Consider the following 16060-nt stretch of genomic DNA (forward strand, 5'->3'; position numbering starts at 1 on the left):
GGTGTTACAGCAATCGAACACCTTCTGGAATTGTCTCCTCAAAGAGGCAGTGGAGATCCAGCTGCATGACGAACTAATAAATAAAGACAGCGGTTTCCAGTTAAGCAAAGCCTGGGATCCAGCTTTGAGTATGATTAAAACACAACCAAAGTCTACACAGAAATCCCCTCCTGTCAGGACACCCTAAGAAGAAGAAGCATTGTCACCACAACAGCAGAGTTTCGCAAGTAGCCGTAGCCACGGAAGGACTGCGGCCCATGATCTGTCGTGGGGCGCTGCGCTTCCCCCACCACCCAGTGCCACCCTTCTCCCACCACTGGCCGCGGACCACTCGGAAGTGCCCAGACAGAAGCTGCGGGAGAAGGGTGGAGATTATATAAAGTCGGCATCCATCACAGAGCAATCAGACACCAAGAATGCCTGAAGATTGCAAAAAGTCAGCTTGCCGAAATATTGCGCCTTTTGGACGACGCTACCTGGCTGAATACCTGAGAAATTTTCAAGATTTCTGTATGCCGGGAAAACCTCAAATCCACCAAAAAAAATGTGACACACTACAAAGGTCTTAACCAAATGGGGCAAAAATCGGTAGCTGTGATGTATATATAGAGATAAACAAATGATTACTCTTACAGAAATATTGGATGATTTATTCAAGAGAAAGAGCTTCACAAATTTGAGCAAGACAATAACATGTTGGTCCATGTCGGGCACTTATGCAAGCAGTTACTTGGCTTAGCATTGATTGATAGAGTTGTTGGCTATCTGCTGAGGGATATCATGCCAAATTCTGCCCAGTTGGTGCATTAGTTCATCAAAATCCTGAGCTGGTTGGAAGGTACTGCCCATAATGCTCAAAAAATTCTTAATTGGGTAGATATCTGGCAACTTTTCTGGTCAAGGTATGTTTGGCAAGCATGAAGGCAAGCAGTGGAAACTCTCACTGTGTATGGGCAGGCTTATCTTTCTGAAATGTAAGCCCAAGATGGCTTGACACATAGGGCAACAAAATGGAGCGTAGAATATCGTTGACATACCATTCTGCTATGAACGTCAGACCATCACGCCTTGTTTTCTTGCCGTATGGCAGACGACAGTCAGGTTGGTACCCCGCCATTGTCTAGGGTGTCTCCAGACATGTCTGTGCTGGTCATCAGGGCTCAATTCAAAGCAGAACTCATCAGTGAAGACAGTTCTACACCAGCGAATGATTTCTAGGCTGACGACATAGACAACCTTGTAGGTGGGCAACTAAAACTGTGAGTATTCATCTTGGGTATTAATAATCACTTCAGCTGATTTGGAGAAGCAAGCCCCATGATACAATTTGTTTTGGATCCATCTACTGTATTGGAATTTGGCAGTTTTTAACCCATGACGTACCGTCTTTTAGCAGTATTTTGTATTTGACAGACAACGAATGTTGAGAAAAAGATTCCGAGCTTTTTTGCTCTAATGTTCTAATCATACGTCACCTGAAGATGTGGCTTTAACGCCATGAAACCGGTAGTGGTACAGTAATAAAGGTCCAAACTACAATGGAAGTGATTATTAATACCCAAGATGATGACATAGAATTTAATCCACATTGTGACATAGTCTAATGCTGAGAAAGTATGTGCAACCTTGTTGTCTAGTCTGGCAGTTAAGTATAGATGAAAATGTACTCTCCAACATTAGAATTTGAACAAGCTATGCATAGTTATAATACCTTTGCAGAAGAGTGTGAAAATCTCTTTAATTTTCGTGTGTTTTCTGTCAGAGAAATGGAGCACTTCTATTTTCCTTTTCATTAAATTCCTTTTATTACATAGTTGCAAATATCCACAAAGTGGTTTCCATATAATTTATCCTATCTCTAAAATCTGACCAGTAAGCTAACATAGAGTATTATTTTATTACCCTCCTAATAATTATTGAACTTGGTTTTCTCTTCACTCATAGGTTTATTTTACATTTCATTTTAGAAATTACTCTTCCATAATGATAACCTTCAGTCATGTCAGCACAGTGTGATATACACAAGCACACAAGCTGTCTGCCCACTGCAAGATTTTCTGCTGGGTTACGGTAATGATGATGTTTCTTCCACAGCCATCAGGGGTGCCATGGTAATATGTAGTCTCAAGTATCACATGGTGCCTCCAGGGATGTTTTTCATTCTTTTAACTCACAAACCAACATGAAAACTGCTACTTGCCTGGTACCTCAACAGCTTCTTGAGATTTTATTTTTCAGTCACAGTATTCTGATTCATCAAAAATACATATGACAATAGCCATAATTACTGTTGTTATAAGAACAATAGTTTGTGACACTTTTGTATCCTCAGATTTATAAATAGATGTAATAACAGCATATAGTTGGGTTGTTTTGGGGAAGGAGACCAGACAGCGAGGTCATCGGTCTCATCGGATTAGGGAAGGATGGGGAAGGAAGTCGGCCATGCCCTTTCAAAGGAACCATCCCAGCATTTGCCTGGAGCGATTTAGGGAAATCACAGAAAACCTAAATCAGGATGGCTGGACGCGGGATTGAACCGACGTCCTCCCAAAATGCGAGTCCAGTGTGCTAACCACTGCGCCACCTCGAACAGCATATAGCATCATGTCTGAAAACTCAATTTAACAAAGAGACATGTTTCAGGTGTGAGCCAATGTATTTGCTTATTTCATTACACCATAATTTCAATAGCTTTACAAAAATATCTCCTATGATAGGAGAGGTTGTATTTTCTATTGAGGATCTTATTTTTTGTTTTTTATTGGCAGTAATGGTTGCAAAAAAAGATTCGGTTAGTTCATGGAAATTATGTTTATGTTTCTCTGCAGCTTGACTTTAGTCGCCAGTGCAGTTTATTTCACTATTACAAATAAAATATGGTAGTTAAGAAGTCAACTGTGTTTTGCTAATCAACTCTGTCTATGTTTCATATTACAATGCTGCAACTGTTCTACTTCACAGAAAAGAAAACTGACAACATGTAAAACAGCTATAGATATGTCAGACTGCTCACCATAGTGTGCTGTATGTTCACCTAAATTTTTACCCACTGCAAAGAAAAACCAAGAACCAAGAAAGGGAGCAATCTGACTATAGAAGTGGGCGCAGTACATGGAACACTTGCAAGTCTTGAAAGAAATTACTGCATTGAGCAATGTGTATAAATTACTGTGTTGTCTATGATTGTACATTTTAAGAAAGTTTAGACTCAGTTTCAACAAAGTCTGTACTATCAGCCTGTGAGAAATATGGCATTGATTCAACTTATCATAGTATACTGAAGAACACGAACACTGATGAGCCAACACATTATAACCACTGCCCACCACAAGACTGACTGTCTGCCAGTGGCGCTTTGCAGATGTGATGTGTATAGGGAAGTATAGAATCAGAGCAGAGGTGAATGGGGAGAGGTTCTAGCAATGATAAGGGCTACAAATGGGGAACTGGGGCAGGTCTGATGACAGAGTACAGTAGTGATGCAGAGACAGGTGTTTCGGAGCACATCATTCAGCGCACATTGTTGAACATGAGGCTTCACAGTAGACAACCCCTACCTATTCACATGTTGATCTAACATTATTGTCAATTACAATTGTTATGACCACAGGATAATTGAATTTGGACCCTGCAGCAAAGGAAATGGGTCACCTGGTCAGACAAATCATGTTTCTTGTTGCACCTGGTTGATGATTGTGTTGGGATACGCCATCATCCAGGCAAACGACTGCCCCGAACATGCACTGTCATGAACACATGTCAATGGTATCATTATGCTTTGGGGGACATTCCCTTGCACTTCCATAGGGACTGCAGTGATAATCAAAGGCACCATGGCATCTGTGAACTATGTGAACTTTCTTGCAAACTGTTGCAACACTTCATGCTTGATCTTTTCTCCAATAGTGATGGCATCTTCCAGCACCATAACTGTCTATGTCACAAGGCCAAACTCATGCTAAAGTGGTTTGAGGAACACAATAGTGAATTCATGTTGATGTCTTGACCACCAAATTTACCTGCCTGGAACACAATGAAACATCTGGGATGCTATTGTGTGCCCACAAACTGGCAGCCCATAATTTGTGGAAATTGTGTAATGTGTGCACGGATATCTAGTGCCACTTACCTCCACAAACCTACCAAGGACTTGTCGAATCCTTGCCACTGAGAATTGCTATGTACAGGGTTCTAAAGGTGGACCAAAGCACTATCAAACAAGTGGTCGTAATGTTTTCATTCATCAACGAATGTTACACCTTCCACAAGACGTACAGAGCAAGAGCAAGGTAACACTATGGTACAGTCTGTGAACTCACAGTTTGGAGAAAATCTCTGTCCAGTATTTGGTTTTCTGTAGTTCCCATAAATTCCTCAAAGCAAGTACTGAGATTTTTTGCTTTTAAAAGAAGAAGACCAATTACTTTCTCCACTCTTCCCCAATTTTACTTCTTAAACTTGTGTTCCATCTTCTCTAATGATGTCTGCCCCGACAGCTGAGTGGTCAGCATGATGGATTGCCGTCCTACAGGCCCAGGTTCGATTCCCGACTGGGTCAGGGATTTTCTCCGGTCAGGGACTGGGTGTTGTGTTGTCTTCATCATCATTTCATACCCATCTGGCACGCAGGTCGCCCAATGTGGCGTTGAATGTGTTAAGACCTGCACCAAGGTGGCCGGACCTGCCCCGTAAGGGGCCTCCCGGCCAATGACGCCAAATGATCATTTCCATTTTTTTCTCTGATGATCCACCAACAGAACATTAAATCCTATTTTTCATATTCCTTCCACTGCACATTGTCAGAATAGTGGGAAATTCAGAATTGAAGGAGAAATCAACAAGTAAATTCCATATCAATCACCAAAATTATTTGCAGTAGTCCTAGAGGAAGTTTTCAAACCCTTAAATTGGAAAAATAAACAATGAATATGAGCTGTTGGTACATATGTGAACTACTTTCTTTTTACTGACAATTTTCTAGTTTTCATCTCTAGTGCAGATAAACTTTAACAAGTAAAGGAATGGTGTAATGGAGCAAGTTTGAAAGTAGAATGCAAAATCATTTGTAATAATCCAAAATTAATGTATAAGCAAAATTACAAAAAGTAGGTAGCAAAAGTTAAATATATTGTCGCAAAACCAGCAGATGAGTTTTTGTATTTAGAGCAACAATTGGACAGATAACAAAAGTAAAAACTGAAGAGCAAAAATTGGTTGAGTATTTGTATAAACTAGACATAGTTTTCAAAACTAAACTGTCCATGTGCCTGAAAATGAAAAATTACAATCAGTATGCATTACCAGTTTTGACATATGAGAATGGGACAGGGACTTAATGCAAAAAGCATTCGAAGACAAAGGGTTGATCAGTGGGCATTAGAGACACGCATGTTTGCAATTACAAGGAGAGAAAAATGGAATGGGGAATGAACTGAAGTGGAAGAGAGAATGATGACTGTATTGAAAATGAAATAGAGGTGGATCGGATCAGCAGCCAATGAATGAATGAATGTTAGGTGGACCAAGAAAATCGTAGGTTGGATTTTAAGGGATAAGAAAAGTTAGAGAATGTGAGTTGGTGAAAGGTAGCCGGATGAAATTAAAGAAACTTGCAGAACAATTATAAATGTCAGTAGCTAAGACAATAATATACTGAAAAGTGTAGATGAGGCTCTTATCTATCTTTAAGAGAAGACACATTAAAATGTTTTATGTCCTGTCAGTTTTGGAATTGGTGGAATTGTTTGAGTGGTGGAGGTTGATTAATGAATGGCATGCTCTTGGATGTTCTGCTGAGTAGTTGTTTCCATTTTATGCACATCAATTCACACTGCATGGTGGAGATTGATTTGCAGTAGACACAGTTTTCTCGTTGTTTCTGGCTTAAGCCAAATGTTTTAAGAAAGATACTTTCTTTCGTTAATTTTACGTGCAGTGTAAAAAATTATGTTGTATTCAATAGGTGTTTTGAAGACTCATTTTATAAATTAATTTGTATGTGGGAGTCTTTTCATTGTGCCTGCCTGCAATTCAATTTGTCACCTTCATGGTGATTGGCAACCTATCTTTTTTGTTATGTGTTGAAATTTGTTTAATAGTATTTAAGATTTTTTAATTAGACTTCTGCATATTTATAACATTTATAATTATATGAAGCTGGTCTTTCTGGCATGAAATCAGATTTATAACCAAAGGTGTTTAGTACTTTATGGTGACACTGATGTTGAATATGACAAGTAAATGGTCCTTTAACATTTCAGATAACAAAGCTAAGGTTTACTATGGATTGCTGAAAGAACCAGACATTCAATATCTACCAGTTGAAGAAGAAGAAGAAGCTGATGCAGATAATGCTGATAAACCAAAGAAGAAGAAACCAAAGAAAGATCCTTTGTTTTCCAAAAAAGCAAAATCAGACCCAAATGCTCCGCCACCTGATAGGATGCCTCTTCCAGACCTGTAAGTACGTTTCTTTGTTAGTGAGCTTATATGCACTTATTGCAGGCATTTATATCTCATTATATACACTCCTGGAAATGGAAAAAAGAACACATTAACACCGGTGTGTCAGACCCACCATACTTGCTCCGGACACTGCGAGAGGGCTGTACAAGCAATGATCACATGCACGGCACAGCGGACACACCAGGAACCGCGGTGTTGGCCGTCGAATGGCGCTAGCTGCGCAGCATTTGTGCACCGCCGCCGTCAGTGTCAGCCAGTTTGCCGTGGCATACGGAGCTCCATCGCAGTCTTTAACACTGGTAGCATGCCGCGACAGCGTGGACGTGAACCGTATGTGCAGTTGACGGACTTTGAGCGAGGGCGTATAGTGGGCATGCGGGAGGACGTACCGCCGAATTGCTCAACACGTGGGACGTGAGGTCTCCACAGTACATCGATGTTGTCGCCAGTGGTCGGCGGAAGGTGCACGTGCCCGTCGACCTGGGACCGGACCGCAGCGACGCACGGATGCACGCCAAGACCGTAGGATCCTACGCAGTGCCGTAGGGGACCGCACCGCCACTTCCCAGCAAATTAGGGACACTGTTGCTCCTGGGGTATCGGCGAGGACCATTCGCAACCATCTCCATGAAGCTGGGCTACGGTCCCGCACACCGTTAGGCCGTCTTCCGCTCACGCCCCAACATCGTGCAGCCCGCCTCCAGTGGTGTCGCGACAGGCGTGAATGGAGGGATGAATGGAGACGTGTCGTCTTCAGCGATGAGAGTCGCTTCTGCCTTGGTGCCAATGATGGTCGTATGCGTGTTTGGCGCCGTGCAGGTGAGCGCCACAATCAGGACTGCATACGACCGAGGCACACAGGGCCAACACCCGGCATCATGGTGTGGGGAGCGATCTCCTACACTGGCCGTACACCACTGGTGATCGTCAAGGGGACACTGAATAGTGCACGGTACATCCAAACCGTCATCGAACCCATCGTTCTACCATTCCTAGACCGGCAAGGGAACTTGCTGTTCCAACAGGACAATGCACGTCCGCATGTATCCCGTGCCACCCAACGTGTTCTAGAAGGTGTAAGTCAACTACCCTGGCCAGCACGATCTCCGGATCTGTCCCCCATTGAGCATGTTTGGGACTGGATGAAGCGTCGTCTCACGCGGTCTGCACGTCCAGCACGAACGCTGGTCCAACTGAGGCGCCAGGTGGAAATGGCATGGCAAGCCGTTCCACAGGACTACATCCAGCATCTCTACGATCGTCTCCATGGGAGAATAGCAGCCTGCATTGCTGCGAAAGGTGGATATACACTGTACTAGTGCCAACATTGTGCATGCTCTGTTGCCTGTGTCTATGTGCCTGTGGTTCTGTCAGTGTGATCATGTGATGTATCTGACCCCAGGAATGTGTCAATAAAGTTTCCCCTTCCTGGGACAATGAATTCACGGTGTTCTTATTTCAATTTCCAGGAGTGTATTTTTATGACTTGGAAGATGATTTGATCAGAGTGGATAGTGTCCTGAAAAGAGGTTTCATGATATCCAAAATCAAAACACAGAACTAAATATTGTCAGATTAAATCAGCTGATGCTGAAGACTTCATATTAGGAAACGAGACACGAAAAGAAGAAGACAAATTTTACTCCTGGGGGGGGGGGGACCGAGTGATAGTGGCAAAAATAAAGAGAATATAAAGTGTAGACTGGAAGGAAGCAGATGAAAAACAAGAACAGATGAATTTGCTTGGTGTTAATGAAACTAAATATTGTGTGATGATTGCCAAATAAGAAATCCTATGTTTGTCCTTTATATGTAATCTTGAGATGAACTTTGGAAATTGAATGTCAATGAAATTATACATCTCAATCTCATTAGTTTCTCTTCACTCTCAGGGGTGATTTACATCTTTACAATAAATAAAATATTGAGATATTTGTTCTAGATTAGGCTTAATAAAATCAATTCATACTAAAAAGGCATTCAATAAATGATACCAAGATTCAGTCACAACTTTGCCATGTTATATATGATATGTTGGTCTTTCTGTCTCATCCTGTCCAATAAGTCTCCCCCAACCTGGGATTTTGGGCAACTTTTCCATAACTCTCCCTATTTCCTGAACCTTGCCAATCCTTTTTCTTCATCCCTCTCTCTTCCTCTTGTACCCTTCTACCAAAAGAAGAGCCACTGGCTCCAAAAGCTTGCACATTTCGATATCCTTTATATGTGTTTTCTCTTGCTGCCACTAGGTGAGTTGATCTTTTTTATCCATACATATTATACAATATGATAAATTATGTTTGCGTTTTTAAACCTCAGTCATCAGGTCTTATCATTTAATGTTTTGGGTTCCTGAGAGAGATTGTTTGTGTTAACCTTCTGTAACAGTATAAACATATTCAACATCAGTGTTACCATGAAGTACTAAACATTTATGTTTATAAATCTGATTTCATGTCAGAAAGACAAGGTTTAGTACAGGTGTCTTACTAGGCACTGTATAAATCATAACAAATATATTCAATCACTAAGGTTTATAATTCTGTTTGAACAGAGGTATAAACCTTAGTGGCTGAATTTATCAAAAAATATTCTTGGCTTTTAGAATTAAAGCATTACAGATATCCAGTGATTTCTTCCCACCTAGTACTTCAGTTTTTTCAGCCATGTTGAGTAGTATCTGCTAATTCAATTATTTTATACTTGCACCTTCTGACAGGTAAACTCTGAATATTGGATGAAGCCTTTTTCAACTTGAGTGTCTCTCATGGCACTAAAGAACAGAAAGAACTAAGTGTTAAAAATTATGTAGGTGTTCTAGAGAAAGTAAAATGGAGATTTTATATATTTATTTAACGAGATATATGCAAATGAATTGCAGCAGTGTTGCTGACGAGACAAGAAGAAAGGGCAGATAAAAATACAGTCTATACCTAAATTGTAACAATAGAAAACTGTTGGTAGAATGTAATATATTTGAATAAAAGCTCATAAAATTAGTAATTAATTTGGAGAGATCCACTTCAGTTGTACTAATATTTATCCAACCCGTGACTAGTTTTGAGATTTAAAAATCACATCTTCAAGTGTATGAAACTATAGTATTTGGTAATACATAACATGTGGTCAGGCAAGTCAGTGCAAGGGTTCCAATCATTGCAAGATGGCAGAAACTGTCCACTGCTGGACAGCCATATGGTAGAAACGCCAACCATTACTGTAGCAGCTGGTGTTCCTACCGTGCGACTGCCCAGCGGCAGAGTGTGTCCACCAACATGAAATGATTGGAACTCTTGCACTGACTGGCCTGACCTCATGTTATGTATTACCAAGTACTATAATTTCCTACACCTAAAGATTTGTGTATCAAACAAAATTTGTGCCTGGATTGAGGATGTCATCTTGGATGGCAAGTCATCGACAGAAGTAGGAGTAACTTAAGGTATGCCCCAGGAGAGTGTGATGGGATCCTTGGCAACAGCAGTGTTAATAACCTCAGACTTGCAGATAATGCAGTTGTCTATAGTGAGATACTATCTGAAAACATCTGCACAAATATTCAGTCAGATCTTGAAGAGATTACAAATTGATTCAATGATTGGCAGCTTGTGTTAAATGTTCATAAATGTAAAATTATGCACTTTGCAAAAAGCAATAGTCTGAACAACAACATCAATGCCTCACAATTGGAATCAGTCCAACAAGTACCCGACATTAACAATTTGTATGGATCTGAAATGGAATGATTACATAGGCTCATTTGTAGGTAAGGTATGTTGCAGACTTCGGTTCATTGGTAGTACTAGGAAGAAGCAATCAGTCTATGAAGAAGATCCATGTGACGCATCCTGAAATACTGCTCAGATGTATGGCACACATAACAAATAGAACTAACAGGTAATACTGAATGTATACAGAGCAGGGCAGGACGAATGGCTGCAGGATTGTTTGGCTCATGGGAGAGTATCACAAAAATGTTGAAAAACCTCAGTTGGCAGATTCTTGAAGATAGACGCCAATTATCCTGTGAAAGCCTACTTACAAAGAACTCCAGAATTTAAAAAAAATATAGTCTTATCAGCCTTTAGCTGAACTTTGCAGCTTTGGCCTTTTATATATGATTCCTGTCTCAATTTTCTATTTACAACAAAACTGTGGAGTTTATGTGCAGAAGCTATGGACTTCCTACTAGGCTTTGTACATAGCTTTCAACCAAACTACGGAGCAAGGTAGCGCAGTGGTTAGCAAACTAGAGTTGCATTTGGGAGGACGAATGGTTCAAACCTGCATCCAGCCATCCAGATTTAGGTTTCTGTGATTTCCCTGAATCACTCCAGGCAAATGCCAGGATGGTCCCTATGAAAGGGCATAGTCAATTTCCTTCCCCGTTCTTGATACCATCCGAGCTTGTGCGCCGTCTCTAATGACCTCATTGTCGATGGGACGTTAAACTCAATCTTCATTCCTTCCTTCTTTCCTTCAATCAAACTACAATTTTCAGGGTTACTTTGTGCTGGACTTTTTCTATTTGTTAAATGAATAAAAATGTGTATATACCATCGTCCTTATGAATTTTTTGTATTATTTCCAGGAAGGATGCAGACAAAGTAGAGAAGGCTAAGGCTATGAGAGAGGCTTCAAAACGGGTAACTTTAGGTCCAGACTCACTTCCATCCATATGTTTCTACACACTACTAAACTCTCATAGTATGTAAGTATCATAATCAAAAGTAAATAGCTGTTCTGTTACCTCTACGTATTGTTTTAAATTGCTTATTTTCATATTAAGACCCGGCGGGGCCAGGGATTTTCTCTGCCTCATGATGACGGTGTTGTGTGAAGTCCTGAGGTTAGTTAGGTTTAAGTAGTTCTAAGTCCTAGGGGACTGATGACCATTTTTTTTTTCCATATTAAGACGTTACTGCAAATAATGCCATTCAGATGGAAGTACTTTACACCCTTCTGTTGTGAGAAATTTCACAACTTTGACATTGGAAACTCCTCCTATATAATTACTTACAAAAAACAGGCCATGTACTATGCACTTAATGTATCCCTTTTTTTTACCTCTCTTTCCCTCCATCATATCTGGTTGTAAATCACCTGCCCTCATCAGCTTTTATATTATTTTTATGTTAACCCCCCTCCTGCCTTGCAAATAAATTGTGAAAGTGTTTTCACTGATTGAATAACAACTTCGTTTATTAGTGATACTAACAATAGCAGATAACTTTATTATTTTTTGAATCTGAAATGCTTTATTTTTGGCTGTCAGTACTGTAGTTTTTAGTGAGAAATTCGACAATATTTATGCCTATAAAATCTAATGAAGAACTGTGAAAAGGACTTTTCTAAAGTTGGAACTAGCTATGCTGGTGACACATTAAGTAGTAGTCCATTCATGGCAAAATCTTGCAGCAGATATCAGTGTCACATAATTGACATTTGAAATTTGGAAAAGGAGGCATCCCAAATGTGTGCAATAATCTACAAAGTGCTTGTCTTTCCTGCTACAAAATAAAATGATTTAACTTCACAGAAAAGAACGCTACTGATTCACAAGATTTTATAGTCTTCAGTGCATAAAACTTACTTCCAGATATTATATGTGGACACAATATTGCCTCTGACGTTCAACACACCTGAGTCAGCATTAACAATCAGGAGTCCAGTAATTAATATTTCTTAGATTCACGTCTCTCAGGATGTCCAGCAAACCTTGCAATCTTGAAAAACTGAAAAGAGCTGGAAATTTTCAAAATTAGGGAAAAAAACTCAATTTTTAAAATTTTGTCAGTGTATCCAGTCCACATTATTATTATCCAATCTATATTATTATCAGTTTAAACCATATGCGATGTTTCAAATAGCTCTTGAATATTCAAAGGAAAATCTACATGTTGTACACGTACTACCTGTTTGTGATCCAATGTGCACACAAAGATTTATGACTGTTGTATGCCTGTTGAGCTGTCACATGAGGCAGAGATCCAAGGCAGCTTACTAGTACTAGCACATGAGGGTTGGGGAGAGTGGGGAATTCATTACTTCCAAGTTGGACACAAAGCTGCTATGATGGAAATAACACATAGAACTAATACATTTTGTAAAAACACTTTATAGAGCTGTTTGTGCACAATTTAATACAATATCTGAAACTAAATTAACCCTGTTGTAACGCTTATTATAACAACTGTTAGATCATTGCTGTGGCAGCAGTCGAAAACAAGATGTCATAGTTATGAAGATTACCAACTTGTACTGATATATATTGAACAGACCTATGGGACAGAACGACTGCTCAATGGTAACAGACTGGCATATTATTATGGCTGAAGAAGATAGCCTTTGGTTTACCTTCAGGTTATGCACCATCTTGTGTTGATAAATCAATAGCTTGTGAATCCTTGCATGGTCACCTCACTGAGCAGATGGGTAATAACCTTCAAAGCAGTGGAATGAAAGCTTAGGCAGCCGGCAACCACAGGGTGACAAAAGATGCAGGGAAGCAGTGCTGTGGTGGAAGTGACACACAGGAATAAAAAGCTTTCATGGAGGCACATATATAGAGATGTTCACAGTACATGTGATGCTTATTTGTACTAATGGAAATAAATCAAGGCTATTGTAACACAGCTGTTCAGGTAGGAGCAGACGAGTGACATTTTAAACATTTATGATTGTGTCTAATTTTACAATGTTAATACAGTTATCAGTTTTAAGTAATTATTCACATCATCAATATGCTCACCTATTTCCATCTTCATCCGTTTGCAGCACTGCATGGCATTTATAATAATATTTTTCACTTCTCCCTTTGTTAATGGAGTTATAGATATGGATGGACCAAGAGTAGCTTCTTCATTCATCATTTTTCCACACATGCGTCCACACAGATCAGCTTCAAATAAGTGACTGTTTACTGCATAATGACTACTTAATACAATGCCACACACTGTTTGAATTAAACCAAAAAAATGCCTTATTCCAACACAGATGATGTGACTTACCGAACGAAAGTGCTGGCAGGTCGATAGACACACAAACAAACACAAACATACACACGAAATTCAAGCTTTCGCAATATGCCTCATCAGGAAAGAGGGAAGGAGAGGGAAAGACGAAAGGATGTGGGTTTTAAGGGAGAGGGTAAGAAGTCATTCCAATCCCGGGAGCGGAAAGAGTTACCTTAGGGGAAAAAAGGACAGGTATACACTCGCACACACCCACATATCCATCCACACATATACAGACACAAGCAGACATATTTTGGTCTTTAAATATGTCTGCTTGTGTCTGTATATGTGTGGATGGATATGTGTGTGTGTGCGAGTGTATACCCGTCCTTTTTTCCCCCTAAGGTAATCCTTTCGTCTTTCCCTCTCCTTCCCTCTTTCCTGACGAGGCAACCGTTGTTTGCGAAAGCTAGAATTTTGTGTGTATGTTTGTGTTTGTTTGTGTGTCTATCGACGTGCCAGCGCTTTCGTTTGGTAAGTCACATCATCTGTGTTTTTAGATATAATTTTCCCACGTGGAATGTTTCCCTCTATTTTATATATATATATAAATATATCTAAAAACAAAGGTGATGTGACTTACCGAACGAAAGCGCTGGCAGGTCGATAGACACACAAACACACACACAAAATTCAAGCTTTCGCAACAAACTGTTGCCTCATCAGGAAAGAGGGAAGGAGAGGGAAAGGTTTTAAGGGAGAGGGTAAGGAGTCATTCCAATCCTGGAAGCGGAAAGACTTACCTTAGGGGGAAAAAAGGACGGGTATACACTCGCACACACACACATATCCATCCACACATATACAGACACAAGCAGACATCTCACAAGCAGACATATTTAAAGACAAAGAGTTTGGGCAGAGATGTCAGTCGAGGCGGAAGTGAAGAGGCAAAGATGATGTTGAATGACAGGTGAGGTATGAGTGGCGGCAACTTCAAATTAGCGGAGATTGAGGCCTGGTGGATAACGGGAAGAGAGGATATATTGAAGAGCAAGTTCCCATCTCCGGTGTTCGGATAGGTTGGTGTTAGTGGGAAGTATCCAGATAACCCGGACGGTGTAACACTGTGCCAAGATGTGCTGGCCGTGCACCAAGGCATGTTTAGCCACAGGGTGATCCTCATTACCAACAAACACTGTCTGCCTGTGTCCATTCATGCGAATGGACAGTTTGTTGCTGGTCATTCCCACATAGAATGCATCACAGTGTAGGCAGGTCAGTTGGTAGATCACGTGGGTGCTTTCACTTGTGGCTCTGCCTTTGATTGTGTACACCTTCCGGGTTACAGGACTGGAGTAGGTGGTGGTGGGAGGGTGCATGGGACAGGTTTTACACCGGGGGCGGTTACAAGGATAGGAGCCAGAGGGTAGGGAAGATGGTTTGGGGATTTCATAGGAATGAACTAACAGGTTACGAAGGTTAGGTGGACGGCGGAAAGACACTCTTGGTGGAGTGGGGAGGATTTCATGAAGGATGGATCTCATTTCAGGGCAGGATTTGAGGAAGTCGTATCCCTGCTGGAGAGCCACATTCAGAGTCTGGTCCAGTCCCAGAAAGTATCCTGTCACAAGTGGGGCACTTTTGTGGTTCTTCTGTGGGGGATTCTGGGTTCAAGGGGATGAGTAGGTGGCTCTGGTTATTTGCTTCTGTACCAGGCCGGGAGGGTAGTTGCGAGATGCGAAAGCTGTTGTCAGGTTGTGGGTGTAATGGTTCAGGGATTCCGGACTGGAGCAGATTCGTTTGCCACGAAGACCTAGGCTGTAGGGAAGGGACCGTTTGATGTGGAATGGGTGGCAGCTGTCATAATGGAGGTACTGTTGCTTGTTGGTGGGTTTGATGTGGACGGACGTGTGAAGCTGGCCATTGGACAGGTGGAGGTCAACGTCAAGGAAAGTGGCATGGGATTTGGAGTAGGACCAGGTGAATCTGATGGTACCAAAGGAGTTGAGGTTGGAGAGGAAATTCTGGAGTTCTTCTTCACTGTGAGTCCAGATCATGAAGATGTCATCAATAAATCTTTACCAAACTTTAGGTTGGCAGGCCTGGGTAACCAAGAAGGCTTCCTCTAAGTGACCCATGAATAGGTTGGCGTACGAGGGGGCCATCCTGGTACCCATGGCTGTTCCCTTTAATTGTTGGTATGTCTGGCCTTCAAAAGTGAAGAAGTTGTGGGTCAGGATGAAGCTGGCTAAGGTGATGAGGAAAGAGGTTTTAGGTAGGGTGGCAGGTGATCGGCGTGAAAGGAAATGCTCCATCGCAGCGAGGCCCTGGACGTGCGGAATATTTGTGTACAAGGAAGTGGCATCAATGGTTACAAGGATGGTTTCCGGGGGTAACAGATTGGGTAAGGATTCCAGGCGTTCGAGAAAGTGGTTGGTGTCTTTGATGAAGGATGGGAGACTGCATGTAATGGGTTGAAGGTGTTGATCTACGTAGGCAGAGATACGTTCTGTGGGGGCTTGGTAACCAGCTACAATGGGGCGGCCGGAATGATTGGGTTTGTGGATTTTAGGAAGAAGGTAGGGGTGCGGGGTGTCGGTGGGGTCAGGAGGTTGATGGAGTCAGGTGAAAGG

The 16060-nt window shown here is 41.3% G+C and overlaps 1 protein-coding gene across 1 annotated transcript in view; it reads left to right on the forward strand.

Moving 5' to 3' along the window:
- The window catches only part of LOC126237046 (transcription initiation factor TFIID subunit 5), a 69376-nt gene that overhangs the window by 29971 nt on the left and 23345 nt on the right, over window positions 1-16060 (forward strand). The window contains exons 5-6 of the mRNA XM_049946810.1: window positions 6264-6462; window positions 11060-11179. Of these exons, the coding sequence (XP_049802767.1) occupies window positions 6264-6462; window positions 11060-11179 (319 nt within the window). The remainder of the gene's footprint in view (window positions 1-6263; window positions 6463-11059; window positions 11180-16060) is intronic.

Source organism: Schistocerca nitens, chromosome 2 (genome assembly GCF_023898315.1).
Source record: "Schistocerca nitens isolate TAMUIC-IGC-003100 chromosome 2, iqSchNite1.1, whole genome shotgun sequence".
Lineage (NCBI taxonomy): Eukaryota > Metazoa > Arthropoda > Insecta > Orthoptera > Acrididae > Schistocerca > Schistocerca nitens.